The sequence below is a fragment of the Poecilia formosa genome, unplaced genomic scaffold, assembly GCF_000485575.1.
Source record: "Poecilia formosa unplaced genomic scaffold, Poecilia_formosa-5.1.2 Scaffold12, whole genome shotgun sequence".
NCBI lineage: Eukaryota > Metazoa > Chordata > Actinopteri > Cyprinodontiformes > Poeciliidae > Poecilia > Poecilia formosa.
In genome coordinates this window covers 3,239,292-3,257,707 of record NW_006799951.1, presented here as the reverse complement: position 1 = coordinate 3,257,707, position 18,416 = coordinate 3,239,292, and the positions used below count along the sequence as shown (strand labels likewise).

Genomic DNA, 18,416 nt, shown 5'->3' with positions numbered 1-18,416 from the left:
TTGTCATCTTTATCCGTGAATGTTGTGCTGAGCTGTCGTTTGAGATCTAAAATGAATTTACCGAAAGGACCAGATTCTCTATGCTTCGATAAAGATGTTTTCATGAAGGTGAGAGTTTGTTAAACTCGCGTTATTTTAGAGGGCTATGGTTAGCACCTGCCAAGCAGTTTAGCATTAAACAAGACAAATGTCGATATTTGATGTTAACTGTTGATGTTTAAAGATTTTTTTTATGATATTGTGTCCAAAAATGTATACACATGCATTCGCCTGCGGTTTTAATTTCCAGCATCTGCTTTATTACAACTAGTATGTCTTAAGTAAAGGACTAAATATTCATGTTCTCAGGATCTCTTATTTACTTTACCTTGCAGAAGTACCTACACACCTTTAACTTTTACACTTCGTCACTGAATTTGATAGTTTTAAACACAGTTGTGCAACATTGTTTAGAACTAGAAATCTCACACGTGTGACGTTCATTTGGTGAATGCACAATCCTCATTGTGAATTTATAAAAGCAAAGCTGAATCTAATATAGAATCTAAGTCATAATTCGAAAATGTATGTATTATCCATGCAATTTAGCGAAGATGCTGCAGACACACCCCAAAAGACTTGCAGCTGTTATTACAGTAAAGATTGGCTCCACAGTTGACTAAAGGGGAATGAAGACAAATGGATGCCACACAATTTGTAAAAGAAAAACTTGTATCCATTTCTTTCTGATTCACAAGTATGTGCTACTTACTTATAGTGCATTATATAAAATCCCACTGAAATACCATATAAGTTTGAGATTTTTGTATGAACAAAAGAAAACTTGGTTATTTTTTTATGATTATCTCTCTGTGTTGGAACTGCCACTCACATTTTCTGCTGTTGCCTCCAGGACGATTTTGACGTCGACCAATTTGTGGCCGAGTGTCGAAAGCAGGTCCAGCTGGAGGAGATGAGAGAAGACCTGGAGATGTACTACAAACTGCTGAAAACAGCCATGGTGGAGCTCATCAACAAGGATTATGCAGATTTTGTCAACCTCTCTACCAACCTGGTGAGTTGTTTTCACTGCATGTCCATCGTTCCACTGGCAGATTGAAAGAGATCGGTAGGACAGGTCAGTTTATATGAATGCATGCGTGACAACCACTGCTGATAATAACACCAAAAGTAATAAGTTACATTTTCGTGACGTCACAAAATTAACACAGCAACAGATCAAGGATCTTTTCAGTGCATTGATTTGCATTTTTATTGTGTTTTTTTTTTCCTGGTTATTGTCATGCTTTTAATCAAATTTTCTTCCTTCAGAAGATTTTACTTGTTTTCTATATGGCTGCAATAAAGCATTTAAATCTAATATGAGAACACAAACTTGGCTACCATAGCAAAATTTCCACATAATTCTACTTTAGATATATATATGGTAGAATCTATGTGTTTTTTTTAAACCATAAGTTTTAAAAAGCCTCCCTGAATTTAATGTAATATAGTAGTAAAGACTTATAAGTTGATTGATTTTTTTTTTCTCCCAAAAGTACACGAAACAAAAATAGTGTTAGAGTAAAAAGCATGACCTCATGTGGAATATATTGCTAATTTTGAAACAATAAAACAGTCACAGTAAATAATACAGATTGTCTTCATGCATAAACGTGGCCATTAGGAAACTTTTAAACTCATTTGCATTCATTTTCAAAGAAGGGGATGAAACTTTATGTGGACCTCTCTCTCTGCCCTCATATCAATGTACACAGGCAATTTAACTTTCACAACCCGCTATATTCCCCAAACGATTTAAACAAAACCTTCAACTAGAGTTATTTTTTTAATTATTATTTTTTACTTCCTTCCCAAAAATATTTTCATCAGCTCTGCATTTGACAGATCATATTTGTCATAACTCATAGTTCGTTTACATCAAAAATAATTATAATATATAATATGTCATTCAGCTATCGCTTAATAGCAAGCAGTTATGTAAAGTGAGTCCGTTCATCTCTCATTGGGTATGAGAGATGAACCCAATCAATTGTCTTGGATCAAGACAATTGATCCAAGATCAATTGTCTTGGATGTCTGCAATGATTTCGGGGATCCAGCAGATGTCGCTATTGAGCAATAAATGGTCAGTTTCCGAGTCGTTAGAATGTAAGAAACGCTCAGTGAAACGTCATCATCTGACATTGTCCAAGCGTGTCCGAATGAACACAGGCTTCATCTGTTCCCCTCAACTGTGATCAAAAATCTGTATTTGCCAGTAAAATGTTAAATTCACTGTGTTCTCAAGAACTTCCTACAGCACTGATGCATTATGAAGCGTTATTAGGCTTATGCTCATCAGAGGCAATTAAGTTTGGATACGAATTCTACAGAATGAGTATTTCTGTGTACAAGGCAATAAACTCACCTCAGATAGATTGGAGGTATTATATGTGTTTCAAAGTAGATATTTCTTACTGTGAGTATTATTTCTCATCTCAGGTGGGAATGGACAAAGCCCTTAATCAGCTTTCGGTGCCACTGGGACAGTTACGAGAGGAGGTTATGGTATGAAGCCCTAAAAAAAAAAAATCATAATAAGTTTTGATCTTTGCTCTGTGTTTTGATACCAATTCAAAATATGTTGTTGTTGTTTTTTTTTTTCTGGCAGAGTCTGCGTTCCTGTGTGAGTGAGGTGATACAGGCCATCGATAACCAACTGTCCAAACAGGAAGACCTGCAGAAAAAAAAGGTTTGGAACTTTTCCCCCAATATCTGATCTTTATCTGTAATGTAATACAGTCACCTGCTGTCTGCGGCAAACTGGGCGAATTCAGTTAGAAAAAAACTGAATTCTACTTCTCTACTGTTTAATTAGACAACAAAGTGGAGCGTCTCCGCTTTGTGAGGTGACCCGTCTTTGTTATTGCCCCTCAGGTGTGCGTGCTCAGGCTGATTCAGGTGGTCCGCTCGGTGGAGAAGATTGAGAAGATCCTCCACTCGCAGAGCTCGAAGGACTCCAGTTCTCTGGAAATCAGCAGGTGGGAAACAGAACAGACTCTCCATTTGAACTTTTTTTTTTTTTTTTAATTGATGAACAAAAGATGGTTCACACTTTACAAACAGCAGATGCCGTATAAAATTATACAAAGCTTCTATTACAGAAATAATATTGATTCAGTATTAATTTCCTACTGACTTTGCGGAAGGCAAATACATGTTGGAGGTTAATATTTGCTCAGCTTGGTTATATGTTTATGTCCTCATGAGTGATCGTGTGTCTGTGTGTGTATGCATGAACAGCCCTTTGTTAGCGGGCCAGATCCTGGAGCGGATTGCAACAGAATTCAACCAGCTTCAGTTTCACGCTGTGCAAAGCAAAGGCATGCCCCTGCTCGACAAAGTCAGACCTGTAAGTGTCGAACGGTTCGCCGCAGAGACGATTGATAAACGAATAGCTTCTCTCCCACTTGATTGAATGACTTGATTCTCTTTTTATCTGTCCTGATTGCCCAGAAAAGCCTTGTTGTGTCTGTGTTGTGCTTTTTCATTGAAGTCATATATAAAAAGACGAAGCAGTGGCAGCGTCTGTTTTTGACGCAGTTTGTTGTGTTCTGGCAGCGCATTGCGGGGATCACCTCCATGCTGCAGCAGTCGCTGGAGGGCCTGTTGATCGAGGGTCTGCAGACGTCCAACGTGGACATGGTGCGCCACTGCCTGAGGACGTACGCCACCATAGACAAAACCCGAGACGCAGAAGCGTTGGTGGGACAAGTGCTGGTCAAACCATACATGGACCAGGTATGCATCTTTGATGTTTTTTTTTTTTTTTTNACTTCAGATGTGGTTTTGTAAAATTTTAGCTGGGCCACTTTTCTTCTTAACTAGGCCGTACGAGGAAAACATATTTTAGTTTTGGGGGGGAAATCTTAACAGGTGTTAAACTTGCCGTGTTGATTTTTAATCCACTATTAGACTAAATGTGACCTTAGCTTAATTTTATATTCTACACGGGAGCAGGCTGCATGATGCAAATGAAAAAAAAGAAAGATTTTAGCAAAATCCTGCATATTTTGCTTGTTGGCGCTAAAGATCGCGCGTCTTCTTCTCTTTCCAGGTTATAGTAGAAGAAGTTGTGAAGTCCAGTCCGAGCGGTCTTCAGCTGATGTTCTCCAGACTGTTGGACTTTGTTCCTCACCACTGCAGACTGCTCCGAGAGGTGACTGGAGGAGCTATATCCAGGTATTATTAAAATTAGAATAAATTCAACATGAAGTCATTCTTTTTGTACTTTTTTAATACAAAATTAGGTTAGCTAGTTGGCACTACTTGCTGTGCATCTTCTATTTTTTTTTTTTTTTTTTTTTCAACTGCTATCTCTGCCCTGAGTCTTCAGCAGCTGTGGATGTGAACCAGTGATGGGATATTGCTTTTCTAATCAAATAATAAAACTTGTACAGCAATTTTCTTTTTTTTTTTTTTTTTTTTTTTTTTACAATCTAAAGAATACCACATACTCTTAATAATAACAACAACTTGGTAAACCAGTGAAAACGGCTTTAATTTGTCCTTTTCCCCCCTCAGTGACAAGGCTGACACCGTGCCAGGTTATGATTTTCTGGTGAACTCCGTGTGGCCGGAGATGATCAAAGGAGTAGAGGAAAGGTTGGCTTACATCTTCAACCCTGGAAACCCCGAGATATTCTACGAGGTACGCAAATGTTTCTGGCACGTTGCTCAAATCGCTCTTTAGCAGAAGTTTGCCATATTCTATGAACTTCAAGGTTTGATCTGCGCTTCTTCTCCCGTGTTTTAGCGCTACAGCGTTAGCATGGACTTCGTCCGGCGTTTCGAGCAGCAGTGCAGTTCTCAGGCCAGTGTGAAGAGACTGAGAGTTCATCCGTCGTACACCAGCTTCAACAACAAATGGAACCTGCCTGTCTACTTCCAGCTTCGGTAAATATGCCCCCTAATTTGTTTAACGTTTTATTAATCCTGGATATCTGTTACTGAATACACAACGCACTCACACACACCTAGAGTCGGGCTGTAAATCCAGGCTTTGTACAGCGCCGAGTGAAAATAAACTCACTCACTTTCAAACAAAGCTTAAAAAAAAAAAAAAAATGCGTTTTTGCCTAAAATGAGTTTTTAGCATCCTGAAGGTGAATGTCAGACGGTAACGAAGCAAACATTTTAAGGCTTTCTGTGGAAATGCTGCATCATGAAAGGAGAAATGTCTTGCTGTAACACTTTTTCATCTCCTTAAAACACAAATAAATCGTCACCTGAAATGTAATATCTTGAAGATGTGTACGGAGATAACTTGATCTTGTATTATTTAGCCCATTGAGTGAATCAGATCAATGAATAAGCTTCAGTCCGCCTCCTCCAGTTACACTGACAACAAACATCTCTAAGTTGCTTTTCAGGCTCCCAAATCCTTGATCACAAGAACGATGGAAAATCCTGGTTTCCCCTGATTTTGACAAGAAATTCAGTGAAAGTGTCTCTGCTCTTTTAGTTTTCTCCAAATGTGCTGTGCATGTAAAAATAAACATCAACCGCATGGTTTTCACAATTTAAGGATTTCATGTCAGTCGATGTCAGTATGTTTTGGATTAGCTTTTGTTTTAAGTACAGCCAAAGTAAAGGGGGCACACCACACTTTTTAAAAAGCTGTTTGTAATTTGTGGCTGTAACGCGATCGAATGTGGAAAAGTGACATGAAACCTGGAAAGTTTGTTCGTTTTACTTTGTTGTATCGACCCCAAAAACTAAGAAGATGGACTCATTGCTTATTAGATTACATTTATTAAAACTGAAATTATTGATTTCAGGGATTTCTTTTCAATTCTTACTAAACCGATGATCATTTTTGAGGGGAATGCATTTTTGCAGAGAGGAGTGCATGTGAAAGTCAGAGTTTGGGTCCAAGTGAAAATTCTGCTAAGTGTGTAATTTGTTAAATTGACGTTTCTTTGCTTTTTCGGGCCCAGAGAGACAGACTGAGATTAAAATAACGGCCTGTCAGCGTTCTCTGTCGATAAAGACAACTTGGCAGGCGCTCACCACACGAACAAAACTCGCTTTTACCAGAATCTGGGAAACGACTTCTGGCCGATGGTCTCACAGAGACGAGTGACTCATAACAAAATGTCAATTGAGAATGTGTGTCAGCACATTACTGAACGTTGCTCACCGCTATGACGGTAGATCCTGGAAGAATGGCTGCTGGTGAGGTTGGGGAAAAAGTACAGAAGTCCTCCCGCCGCCCCCTCCCTCTCCCCCACACAGAAACACACAATAAAACACACAATGTGCAGGTTCATCTCTGCATGTCAGAGCAAAGATCAGGCCGCCTGTCCACATTTCACAACCCAAACCCTCCGCGGCTCAGCTGTTCCGGGAAGTCAAAAAAGTTTCCACGCACGTGGTGTTGAGCGTTTTCGAATCCGTGCTGGCGCAAACGTTGAGCTCATAACATTTTGTCCTTCCGTTTTGAATATTTTCCTCTGTTTTTCAGGTACAAAGAGATTGCCGGGCGCCTGGAGAACACCATAGGAGACGGATTAGAAGCAGCGCCAGGTGGGGAGTTTATTCCCAAACGTCGGTGTTTGCCGCACACGTTTCCCCACAACGCCCCTGTGTTTCTGCTCCTTTCCAGCTGGCAGCTCGTTCCACCTGCAGGTGTCTGAGGTGTTGTGGTCCTGCTTAGTGAGGTGCTGGTCGGACAAGGTCTACCTGTCGCCTTTGGCTCATCGCTTCTGGAAGCTGACTCTGCAGCTGTACTCGCGATATGCCAAGTTTCTGGATGAGGTAAAAGCCAAATGCGGAAATGAAAGAGGAGCGAGAAGAGCGACCCTGTCCAGGCTTTACCTAACTGAGCCAATCCACGCAGGCGCTGACTAAAACCCCGGCCACCGAGACGCCGAAGGAGCCGACCAGGCCCCTGCCGAGCTCGGCCTCTTCCACGTCCAGCCGAACGTCCCTGGACGAAGGCGGCAGCGAGGGCGGCGGCCCGGCAGCTCTGTCCACCAAACAGCTGGTTTTCATCGCAGCTGACGTTCAGAAGCTGCAGGAGAAGGTGTGTGTGCACCCGGTCTGAAGACAGAACCACACCGAAGGAGCACTGAGATGTTGCCTCCATTACACATCATCTGGTTGTGGTGTTTGCTTTCCCTTTGTTGGTATTCCAATCTGTTTTGTAAGATTACAACCCCAAACTTCAGTATAGTTTTTTTTTTTTCTGTCTTCTTTCGTTTAGATCCCAGAGTTGTCAGAGATGGTCAGACAGCGATTAGATGCTATCGGGATCAAAAACTTTGCAGTTGTAGAAGGTAAGCACACTGGGAGCAGGTTTTTTTATTTATTTATTTATTTTCTTGTCAGAATACGACGGAAAGGTAAAAAAATCAGAATATTTTTTCACTGTTCTTTTTATATTTCTTTAACATTGAGCAGTTATGAAAAAACTTAGGATGTTTACACTCCTGGAATGTAATTAAACATCAAATCTCACGTGTTTTGTTTCTCATTTTTGTGGACATTTTAAGTTGCGCTCTTTCCAGTTGATTCTTTTATGAAACGAGGCCAATTATGATACCAGTCAAATAAATCTTTAATCTATTTATAAGATACATGAGCAAAAACTAAGAAAGATTACTTGTCAACGCTTATATGAAATGACTCACTGCATGTGGGGAAAAAGAAATGCATGGGTCACATCTTAAATAGCACACAGTCAGAGAAAAACAGCACATTTCCCAAGAAATGTTAAAAATGCTCCCTTTCAAAACTGGAAAATTAGTTACAAAAACGCGGAAACTATAAATAAATAAATAAAACATGCAGGAGTCGATGATGACGTTCGTTCTCTATAAATTCTTTCGCTGCCGCTTCCTGGACTCTCACAAGCGTTCTGTCTGACAGATGCCCTCGCAGACTCCAGGGTTCGCCTGTCCAGCAGCATCCCGTCTCTGAACACCAGGATGACGCAGCATCTGACCGAACGCTCCTGCCGCTTCCTGAAGAGCGCCTCTGAGGTCCCGCGACTCTACCGCAGGACCAATAAAGTAGGTGGATCTTTCCCCCTGCCCCACATATTATCAGCTCACACTTGTAATCTCTTCGAATATTTTGCTTTTTTTGTTCCCAACGACTCTTTCCGTGTGAAGGACCTACCAGTTCGAGCATCGGCATACATGGACAACGCTTTACAGCCATTACACCAGCTGCTAGCAGACTCCACAGGGCTGGTCAACCCCCAAACGGCACAGGAATGGCTCCGGGTTACACTGTCTGACTGCACACAGAAGTAAGTCTCAAATATACATTTGTGAAACTAAAATAACCCAAAGAGGTTGTGATGCTACTTGAAAGAAGATCCTGTGCAATGAATTTGGTCTTTAAAAAAAAACAAAAAACTCTTCTTCTCTTTTTTCAGGTACTACGAGACCATCTCAGAAGTGCTGAGCTCGGTGAAAAAGATGGAAGACAGTCTGAAGCGTTTAAAGCAAGCCAGAAAAGGTGCAAGCGCCGCTGTCGCAACAGGAACCAACGGTGGGCCGACGGACGACAGCAAGATCCGTCTTCAGCTGGCGTTGGATGTGGAATATCTGGGCGAACAGGTACGTGTCGCTTTAATACACAAACACACACGATCAGAGCTCAAAGCGCCTAGTGAAGTAGCAGGCGTTTTAGTTTTACGTGTCATTTCTCTGTTTGCTTTTGCCTCAGATTCAGAAAATGGGCCTCCGGCCCAGTGACATCTCCATGTTCTCCACCCTGATGGAGCTCGTGAAAGAAGCCCGGGACCTCGCCGAACAGAACCAGTAGACCGTCCGCTCCGAAGCCAACAGGGATTTCTCTGCACACCTTCAGATCTTTCTAAGAAATGAAAGTTTCGTCCGCGATGACACGAGTACGAAAGAGAGAACTGACTATGAAATCATCTTCCGAATCACTGAGCCGTCGCGGTGCAACAAACGACCTGGCTCCATGTGTTACTATGGGATCATATGCTACTGTGTAGCGTATCCTCGCTGTAAAAACTGCTTTGTTGTTCACCTCTTGGGGTTTGAATGTTTCTAATAGATCCAGATTTTATTTTAAAGGTTAAACTCAGTAACAGCATGTTTATTTAATTTTTTTAAATGCCTCACAGATAAAAAATGGTGTTAATGTGGAATATGTTCAAACTAAGGTTTCAGAATCCAACTTAATAACTTGGGAATAAAGAAAAAAGGCTTTATATCATCTGTGTCTTTATTTACAGATGATTTGGTAGCTACAAGTGATCCTGAACAGGTTGTTTATTTCCTTTGTGTGTTTTTTTTTATTATTTCTAAAGATCTATTAAAAAGGGTAACTCTGGGAAAAATTGTTTTGTCTCATTTAATAAAGCGATAAGATTAGGTTAATTTACAGAACCATTCTAACGTTTTTTCAGCCCTTTTACCGAAATTGTCAGGAAAATATTTAGATTTTTTTAAAGATTCATTAACAGTTTTTCTGGTAATTTGGTCACTCTTTGGATCATAATTCCTGATCCAGTTGTTTTCAGTTTTCTGGCAGGAACCACAAGATATTCATTTAAAAAAAAAAAAAAAAATCTAAATTTTAAGGTGTTCATGAGGCGATGCACCCGACCGAAGCCTCCATTGTAACTGAAAGAGAATCAAGCCCACAGCACCATACATCCTCTACAATGCTTAACAGTGGGAATGCAGCATTTTTACACCATACCCTCACAGAGTATTTTACAGAAAAGCTCAATTTTGTCTCAGCTGATCAAATCATTTGCATTTAAATGGTAGGAGTGGAAAATACCTAACATCATACCTGACTGTTTGGTGTCTCGTTTTTAAGCTCTGCTTTTGTTTTGCTTGCTCCTTTATCACTGCATTGTTGATTAAAATAAAATTTAACTTGGGTCCTTCGGTAGGAAGTTGAGACGAGCAGCATCCACACATAACCCATTCTTCTGGAATGTTTTATTTATACAATCACAGGCAAACAAAAATAAACTCTTAATTACAATATTATAAGAAGTTATTAATTTCAAATAGACTACTTTACCAAGCCTACTGAAATGTTTTGTGGAGAACATCATGAAAATATTACAAAAAAAAAAAGGATGGGAAGTTTTAAACTAGTTGTCGGTAAAGAAGTCTATCCATAAATACTACAACGAGACCTCCAGTGATTCCAGTAACTTTCTGTGTGCTGACCTTGAGTAACCATAACACTGTTTTAATGCTGAAAGAGACAAAGCCGTAGCTTCATCTCTCGTCTATGCTGTCTGGTAATTTCTTTCAGACACAGCAGCACTTTGACGGTCCGGTCATCTTCTGTTCAGTATCAAACATCTTTAGAGGGTAGGGTTGGTGATCTTTCCCAGCAGCAGGATCGATTCGTAATGCTCCTCTATAACGGAGAAAAAGAACGGTCTGTTGATGGACAGCTTCAGAGCGACGCCTGCTTCTGTAGGCCCGGCATGAGGTTCTGCAGCTTCTCCTGACATCTCAAACATCACGTTGTTCATGGCCTGACAGAAAAAAAACAAAAACACAGAGCTATTAATGACACAAACTGTGAGCGTTTTATTTTTTTTATTTTTATTTTTTTTACATGACCACAAGATCAGTTCATCTGGTTTACCTTGTCTACGGAGAAAGGGCTGGTGTTGCTGAGGCGGCTGAACTCGGCCTGGGAGCCCAAGAGCGTGGACCCCAGAGAGGTGTTCATGGTGGACAGCAGGTCATGGATGTCAATCACAGAGGACAGGGAGAACTTAGGGAGGGACAGCTCCAACAAACTGAGAACCAAAAAAAGGAAAAAATTGAAATTTCTATTACCAAAATGGGAATCGTCTCATTCTTTCTCTGTCGTCCAGACAACTGAGGCTAGTAAAACTGTATGATGGCAGTAAAAATGTTATAATGAAATATTTTCTGAACTTGAATGCCCAAGTTCAGTTTCCAATGTGGCTGTTACTCATACAAAAAAGTTACTTTTAATGTTAGAAACTATTTAGTTGTGTTTGTGATGGTTGGTTTGTCATTAAACAAAGAAACTGAACAACCTCAGCTTATATTCGTAGTGTTTAAATGCATAAAATAGGAAGAAATAATTATCTTTCTACATAGTAGCTAGCCACAACATGTGTAGTGCCTATAGTGAGTTATCATTGGTCACACGACAAGCTCCTGCAGCCTGAGCCACCAGTCCTCCTATACCAGAAAGTCCCACTTATTTTAGACTTGCTACAAATCCTCTAACTTCTGTACTCAGAAGTTTGAAGATTTTTGTTTTTCCTAATGCAACAAGAAAGTCGCCTGAAATCGAAATTTCACCCGAGGGCGTCAGATGTTGACAAGCAGCGTTCGGTTTGATATGTGATGTGACCTCCATGCATGAAACTTTGCAAAACTATTCATGAGCGCTTGTGGCAGTTTGTTTTTTTCTTAAACCAGCGGCAGACAATGTTGTGCAACCTCTGTTTCTGAACATTTTCCTTTGGTGCTCGAATGCATGAAAGAGAAACAAATATTGCTATTTTGCATTTGTGTTAAAACACCACAACAGCTAGCAAATTCACTTGATTTTCCAATTTTTAGCTAGAATACACTCAATTCGCGTGAACCCGAGACAAATATCTTCACAGCCTCTGGCTGAACAGTACAGCTGATCTCTGGTTGAACTGGATACAAACTCTCAGTTGTGTTAATAAGGAGTTTTAGTAAGCTCTGCATGTTTACGACAAACTGCACCATTACATATTGTCATTACATTGTTATTGGAAATGAAAAAAAAAAAAAAAACTGGCTAAAATACAATATTTGTTTACAATTATATTCCAACTGTCTTGAACTGCTGATGCGTGCGACAAAAATATTTTCAGTCCGTCCGCTTGACTCTGAAGGGATTAATTAATAACTCTCTTTACAAAAACCTCGTCTCACCCTTCCCGGAGGTTCTTGTGCCAGCCGCCCATGAAGCTGGCGAGCAGTTTGTTCTCTACGTGACCGAGCGTTGTTCCTTCGTGAGGTAGCATGAGCAACATGTGGCTCTGTTTACTGAGAGGCAGCTTCACAACAGTGCACCTATTCACCTTCAATAAAACACACAGCGGAGGAGTCAAAATCTCTTCTCAATCTGATGAACTGTTGGGCCATGAATGTAAGGAACAAAAGAAAATAGAATAGGAGAAAGCTGTACCTTGTCATTCAGGTAGTGGTAGTTATAAGTGCGCGTCATGGTTGAAGTCGTTACTTTTGTCGTTTCGTCCACATGAAACTCTTCCATGGAGATCTTATCGGGTTGGAAAGCTGCCATCCAGTTGCCTAAACAGACACAAGCAGAGAGCAAAAGTCAGGTTTTATCCTCCAGTCGTTCCTGTGATTGAAATGGAAAGGCAGAGCTCATGCCTTTGAAACTGAAGGATGAGATGAAGAGAAAGTTGCTGCTTGGGTTCAGGCCTTTGAAGACATTCGTCAACTTCCCGTCGGACGTTTTCTCCACAAAGCTGTTCACCAGTGTTTCCGCCTCCTCGTGCTTGGAGAAGTCCACGCCTCGGATAAACGATTTGTCGGAGAAGTCTTGTGTTCCCTGAATAAAGTCTCTCGATAGCTGAGCGTCGCTCCGTGCGAAGGCCCAGACCCGAGTGGTGATTTCATCTCCAGACCCATCGTCCACCAGAGAGTTAATGTCTTGCAGTGTACTGAGGATCTTATGTCCGTCTACTAAAGACACACAGTCCTCTCTGTCGGTGCCGCTACTGAGGCCTAGAAACTCCTAGAACAAAAACAAAAGATTGATAATGAGCAAAGGATGAACATTTATGATGGCAAGGTCAGTAAGTTGTGCTTTCCAAAAATAAAATCAAAGTAGAGCTCAAAAACTACCAATAAAAAGCAAATCGAAGGCATGCACCTGAAACGAGCGTGCCGTCTTCTTAGAAGCTCCGAGGTAGAAGGCAACAAGTGACCCATAAGTGTTGACCGGAGAGAAGACGGTGTTGTTCTGCTTTCTGCTGAAGGCATGGTACATCCTCAGACCCAGAGGGTTCAGCAGGCCAGCCAGGACTGCCATCCTCTTTGTCATGTTCTGCGTCTGTGCATCCAGGCTTGACCGGTCCCTGCTGTCGGGGGTCAAAACCTCAACATCGAGGGCCTCCACGGCGACGGTTTCGAGAGGCTTCACGGCGGAGCCTTGCAGAGTCTCACAGCTGACATTGTCGACGGCAAAAAGGTGGAAGGGGTGAATGTAGACGCGGTTGGCTTGGCTTCCAGAGATCCAGCAACACGCCAGGGCCGCTAGAAGAAGTGGATGTAGCTTCTGCATTTTGTCTTCTGTTGCTAAGACGGTTCTCTCTCTGTGGGTGAACACAGATGCATTATTCAGTATTAAAAGTAACTCACTGTTTTATTTCATGAACCACCGTCTCTGCCCCTCAGAACATTGGAGTTTGAGGTTATCTCTCCCGGTTACAGGGTCATGGAAACAGCTTTCATCACTAATCTGGTTGCATCTGGTTTTGGTTCTCTGAGAGGTCAGCTGGCAAGGGAGGCTCACTGATCGCAGGCAGAGATAATACACACAGGAGAGGATTGGGGGAAATCCACAGTAGATTCAACAATTCAATCACGAGCTTAAAGGGACGGAGTTACTAAGACATTCATGCTAAATTCTAATGGCAAATGTTTTTAGTAAATCAGTAAATGTTCAAACTAACCAGTAACACATTTGAATGTGTGGACTGATGGACTCTTGTGGGATTTAAGCAAACATATGGTCTGTTATGCAGCACAGACCACGGCCTTGGTTTCTGATCAATACGACTGGCGACTAAATGTTTGTTTATTATTGAGAAAACTCCTGAGCTGCAACGACTTCTGTCAAAAATAATGACAGACAATCTTTATCGTCTCTCCCAAAGGTGACAGAAGTTTTCTTTTAACAGGAAACAGACTGCACAACTTTAGCAGCTCTTTAAAATGTGGTTCTCAGTGTTTGTTTTGAACTGAACCATCAAACGAAACTCGGTTACCAAGCTGACATTTGCAAATGCAAAGATTCTCTGTAATTTTTCAGCTTTCTAATGCAGTTTTTAGTTAATCTCAAAAAGACAAAACTGACTCTTACCTTGTGTGTCCGCAGTGACTGAGTGAGGTTCAGAATGAGGATCCCAGATCTCTGCTGCTTTACTTAAGTCCAGCTGGTCAGCAGCGGTGGTTACACATTAACCAAAGATAAACTGAGTCAGGGGCTTTACTGTCATGAGTCACAGTTCGCCTTGTGCTGATGAACAACTGCTATAGATTAAAAGTTTGTTTTGACAGAAAGGGGAAAAAGAAGAAGAAAAGCTTAACTTCCATAAAAGTACATCAGGAAGTTTAAGAACCTCTGAACTTGTGTGTATTTTTTATTTATTTTATTTTTTTTTTGTAATATTGTCTGGCTGAAAAATTGCAGAATATTGGGAATGTTTAGGTCCGGAAGGATTGTGGTAATTTTCCTCAGCATAGGGGTCAAGCAAACAACGAGTCTACAAGTCACACCAACGTCAAAGAGTTGACCAAACAATGACCAAAAGTGAAAACAAACCAGATTTTTTTTATACGTGACCATGTTTTTTTCAATATGAAAAGTAATGAGTGAGGTTCTGATGAATCAGTGTTTCTTTTCTGGTTAATACTTTTTCACACCTCTGCATCTACCCTGAACTTATTAGAAGTTTGCACCTCAGAAAACAGATTCTTTATTTTATAGAGAAACTCACTGAAATTTGGTTCCCTCATGGGAGGACATCCAAATTATTAGCATAACTTAAAAGTTGGCAAGATTTGTAAAATAATTTCCTTTTATTGCATATTTTTAACAGTTTTTCACACTTTTGACTTTACTTTAATTAGGATGTTGTAATTTTTAAATTCTCAAGAATCCCTCTCCTGAGGGAACCAAATTTCAGTGAGTGCCAAACATAAGTCCTGGGAAAAAAGCTAGTAGTAGTCATGTGTTCCACTTTGTACTTTGTTATGCAATGTTAAGCTGTATTACGCTATTAGAGTCATCATCTCCGGTGTTTAGGTGGAAAACCTGCACCTGATTCAACAAGGACAGTTTTATTTCCTCATCCTGTCTGCTGTTTTACAGCTCTTCTTTAATCTTCTGTAAATATTCTGACTGTTATAATGAGTACAGGTACCACAAAAAGAAATTTATTAAGGAAAATGAAGAATAGCATGATTTTTTTTATATTTCCTCTGAAGCTGAAAACATGGTGTTGAAGTTTTATTAACGAATTAAGTGCTTAGGTGAGATATTACTGCTGAATTATTCTAGTCTGTCTTCATTTTAATTTGTAATTTAACTTATTTATGACATTGTCTCTAAGAGACAGTCAGATAACCTCCTCGTCCTAAGGAGTTTGTGAAATGGTCGTATTTATATTTATGTTTTTACACTGAAATTTGTAGAACCTTGACAAGTGTAATTATTAGATTTTAAAGAGTAGAAATGGAAAAAAAAAAACACGATTCAGAAGAAAAAAAAACAACATCCCAATTAAAGTAAAGACAAAAGTGTGAAAAACCGTTAAAAATATGCAATAAAAGAAAATTATTTTACAAATCTTGCCAACTTTTAAGTTATGCTAATAATTTGGATGATGTTAACTTTACTGGATATATCTCTTAGTACATTTTCAGTTTTGATCTCAAACACTACATGCGCTTTAGGATCTATCCAATCTATCCATCATTCATCTAAAACACAAAATAAATGTGTTATTATGAGACTGTATGTCTCATAATAACAGATAATAAAGTAATGTATTACTTTATTATCGGTCTGTTTTTAAGGTTTACAGACCCCACGTGAAATCCTAAACACGTCCTGAAGCATCGGGTGAACCATCATCATTTATTATATTTAATCAGCTGTGTGCTTCTCATACGTATATGTTACTGGGCGATATTTCACTCAAACATTTGGTGACATCAGAAGTTTTATGGGTGCAGTAACAAGTCAGTTGTTGAGCATAAAAGCAGCAGAGATCAGGAGATGAAGCAGATTGAGAGTTGGGGAAACAGGTTCACCATGAGAGCTCTCGTGTTTCTTTGCGTTGTGCTCATCACACAAGGAGTGCAAGGTACGATTCTGTTAAACTTCTTATTTTATTATGTTTTTTTCACTCTTAGAACATCAGTTTATAAGCACTATCTAGTGTAAATCCAAACAATATTTAAAATTTTAGATTATCACCCCATCCTCGACTAACACAATGTGTTTTAAAATCCTTCAGGTTGGACGACTCCGCCAGCATATTACAATACAGACGGTAATTGAGCACCATTTAATGTCAATCCAAACATCATATTTTCAGATGATTACTTTTACCTCAACTAATGCAGCATTTCTTAAGATCTTCCAGCTTGGATAACTGACCAGATGGATTATCCAGCAGCAGAGGACTGAACATTACTTAGTTTGAAAATATTCTCATACTGCAGGTTCATGAACTGGTGGTTTCATTCCTTTTATTTTCACTGTCAATCCACTGTTATCACAACAACAGGGGCACTTTTTACAGCCTCAACCATCCAAATGAAAATCCAAACAAAGTACACCTGCATGGTACATCAGACCCGGCCATCAGGTTATTCGTTTGGAGTTGTTTATAAAGACATATGTTGCCATTTTAACAATAATTGTTTTCTGTTCACTTGTAGATTATTCTTCCTGCAAAAACAAATGTGGTGGCTATGCTTCGTACTGTGTTTGCATTGACGATTGTGAAAACTACGGGAGTTGCTGCTACGATTACTCAAGTAAGCAGTGATGCAATGCAACAAAATGCACTTGTGTGGGGTGTTCAACCTCGCAGAAATGTCTTTGTTTCACCTAACAGACAAAAATATGATTTTATGAGCAAATGATTGTATTTTAAAGGCTCAAGTGAAAAAAATGTGATTCACAACATGATTACAAAGTGACAAATTTTAAGTAGAGCAAACACCCTGACATACCTTCCTTCGGGAAGGTACGTCAGGGTGAAGGAGCGTAGAAAACATATGCTCGCTTTCCCCCCAATTTTTAACATGATTCAAGGCAGTTAGTTGTAATTAAAATATATTCTTAAATACGTCTTGGTTGAAGTAGCATTCACATTTTAAATTCAAAATCATCAGAATGCAGCACAAATGTTTATTGCTGTCATTAAGAGGATTTATTAATTGAGAGGATTCTCTGTTGCTAGTGTGACGACAGATAAGCATTCAGCAATTTCTGCGTCTCTCTGTTATTACAGCTTTGTGGCTACATGTATAAAAAAGATGCTGCACAACAGGAGTGAACAACTGTGACCCTTACTTCTGACATCCTTACATCTCGTTTCAGCTTATTGTTCAACAACAACCGAACAACCAGAAACCACCACTGATCCAGGACTCACCACCACAGGTCTGACAAGTTACTTAATGTCCTACTGGTATTTTATTAAAGTAACAGCTGGATGGGCAGTTGTTGGATGAAAAATTGTCTGTTTGATTCCAGCTTCTGCCGTCCCACTGTGTGGTGTTCTTGTACCAGATTACTCCATAATCCTAATTTGTGACTTTGTGTTAATTCTAAAAGCCTTTTATGTAAAGACAAAACAATCTCTGTATAGATGTTATCTCTTTCATACAGTGCTTATGATATGAAGTGACAGTTTTGTCTTTTTTGATTAGTGAGGAGTTTATCCAAACCTTAGTTTGAACATTTCTCTCTCAGATCAACCTTCTTGTCGAGACAAGTGTTGGTGGGACCTGGGAAGCTGCTCCTGTGACTATTCCTGTCAGTGGAATGGAAACTGCTGCCATGACTACCACTGTAAGTGTAACCTCAACAGGTTGTTAGTTGATAGTGCTCATAAAAGCTTGTTATAAACACTGCTGCAAAAATGTTTGTGCATTTGTTTTCTTGCAGCATACTGTGGATACCTCTTTTCCACCACCTATCCCACCACCACATGTAAGACAACATCATCATCAGAGCCTTTAACAAAATTATTATTATTTTTTTAAAGATTACAATGAATGGACAAGACAAAAACAAGCTAAGCATATTTAGCTTTTCTTTACATTTACATTTACAACTGCAAACTTGGATGTATTTCATTTCGATTGCACAGCATAGAAAAAGACAAAGTTGTGGATGACTGTTTATTTTTCACAAAATAAAAATTAAATGCATCCTTTCACTTTCCTGGACAACATGCATATAAGGACATGTTACCCTGTTTTTAAATATAGTTACAATAGTTGCAAAACGATAAACTCACCAAGACATTCGAGCCTCTACATGTACAGAGAACTGCAGATGTGACTGCACTTCTAAAAGATGTTTACCAAAAAGGTTCAAATAAAAATGGATTTTCCTTTTTGTTA

General features: G+C 39.7%; 3 protein-coding genes across 7 annotated transcripts in view; 2 read left to right on the top strand and 1 right to left on the bottom strand.

The window, feature by feature from the left end:
* The first annotated feature begins 25 nt into the window (after nucleotides 1-25).
* cog2 (component of oligomeric golgi complex 2) lies at nucleotides 26-9,364 on the top strand. Of its 2 annotated transcripts, XM_007545389.2 has the most exons (18): nucleotides 26-108; nucleotides 893-1,054; nucleotides 2,485-2,550; nucleotides 2,654-2,734; nucleotides 2,920-3,023; nucleotides 3,286-3,394; nucleotides 3,604-3,783; nucleotides 4,100-4,224; nucleotides 4,567-4,693; nucleotides 4,799-4,938; nucleotides 6,509-6,570; nucleotides 6,650-6,801; nucleotides 6,884-7,069; nucleotides 7,250-7,322; nucleotides 7,915-8,057; nucleotides 8,160-8,299; nucleotides 8,429-8,612; nucleotides 8,722-9,364. In XM_007545389.2, the coding sequence occupies exons 1-18, from the start codon at nucleotides 52-54 to the stop codon at nucleotides 8,818-8,820; spliced, it is 2,190 nt and encodes a 729-aa protein (XP_007545451.1). In that variant the 5' UTR covers nucleotides 26-51; the 3' UTR covers nucleotides 8,821-9,364. The 2 variants fall into 2 exon arrangements, with proteins under 2 accessions (XP_007545451.1, XP_016523463.1); XM_016667977.1 differs by lacking the exons at nucleotides 26-108; nucleotides 893-1,054 and adding an exon at nucleotides 2,072-2,128.
* Nucleotides 9,365-10,150: 786 nt separating this feature from the next.
* Nucleotides 10,151-14,234, bottom strand: agt (angiotensinogen). Its single transcript, XM_007545384.2, has 7 exons — nucleotides 14,131-14,234; nucleotides 12,919-13,360; nucleotides 12,414-12,780; nucleotides 12,205-12,329; nucleotides 11,949-12,097; nucleotides 10,645-10,801; nucleotides 10,151-10,531 (listed from the first exon to the last, which is right to left on the bottom strand). Exons 2-7 carry the CDS (start codon nucleotides 13,327-13,329, stop codon nucleotides 10,355-10,357), a joined length of 1,386 nt encoding a protein of 461 aa, XP_007545446.1. The 5' UTR covers nucleotides 13,330-13,360; nucleotides 14,131-14,234; the 3' UTR covers nucleotides 10,151-10,354.
* A 1,782-nt stretch (nucleotides 14,235-16,016) lies between these two features.
* cuzd1.2 (CUB and zona pellucida-like domains 1, tandem duplicate 2) overlaps nucleotides 16,017-18,416 on the top strand; it is a 7,600-nt gene continuing 5,200 nt past the window's right edge. For all 4 annotated transcript variants that reach the window (XM_016668033.1, XM_016668032.1, XM_016668031.1 and 1 more), the window contains exons 1-6: nucleotides 16,017-16,138; nucleotides 16,292-16,327; nucleotides 16,719-16,817; nucleotides 17,386-17,448; nucleotides 17,761-17,859; nucleotides 17,956-18,000. In XM_016668033.1, the coding sequence (XP_016523519.1) occupies nucleotides 16,051-16,138; nucleotides 16,292-16,327; nucleotides 16,719-16,817; nucleotides 17,386-17,448; nucleotides 17,761-17,859; nucleotides 17,956-18,000 (430 nt within the window). In that variant the 5' untranslated portion in view covers nucleotides 16,017-16,050. The remainder of the gene's footprint in view (nucleotides 16,139-16,291; nucleotides 16,328-16,718; nucleotides 16,818-17,385; nucleotides 17,449-17,760; nucleotides 17,860-17,955; nucleotides 18,001-18,416) is intronic.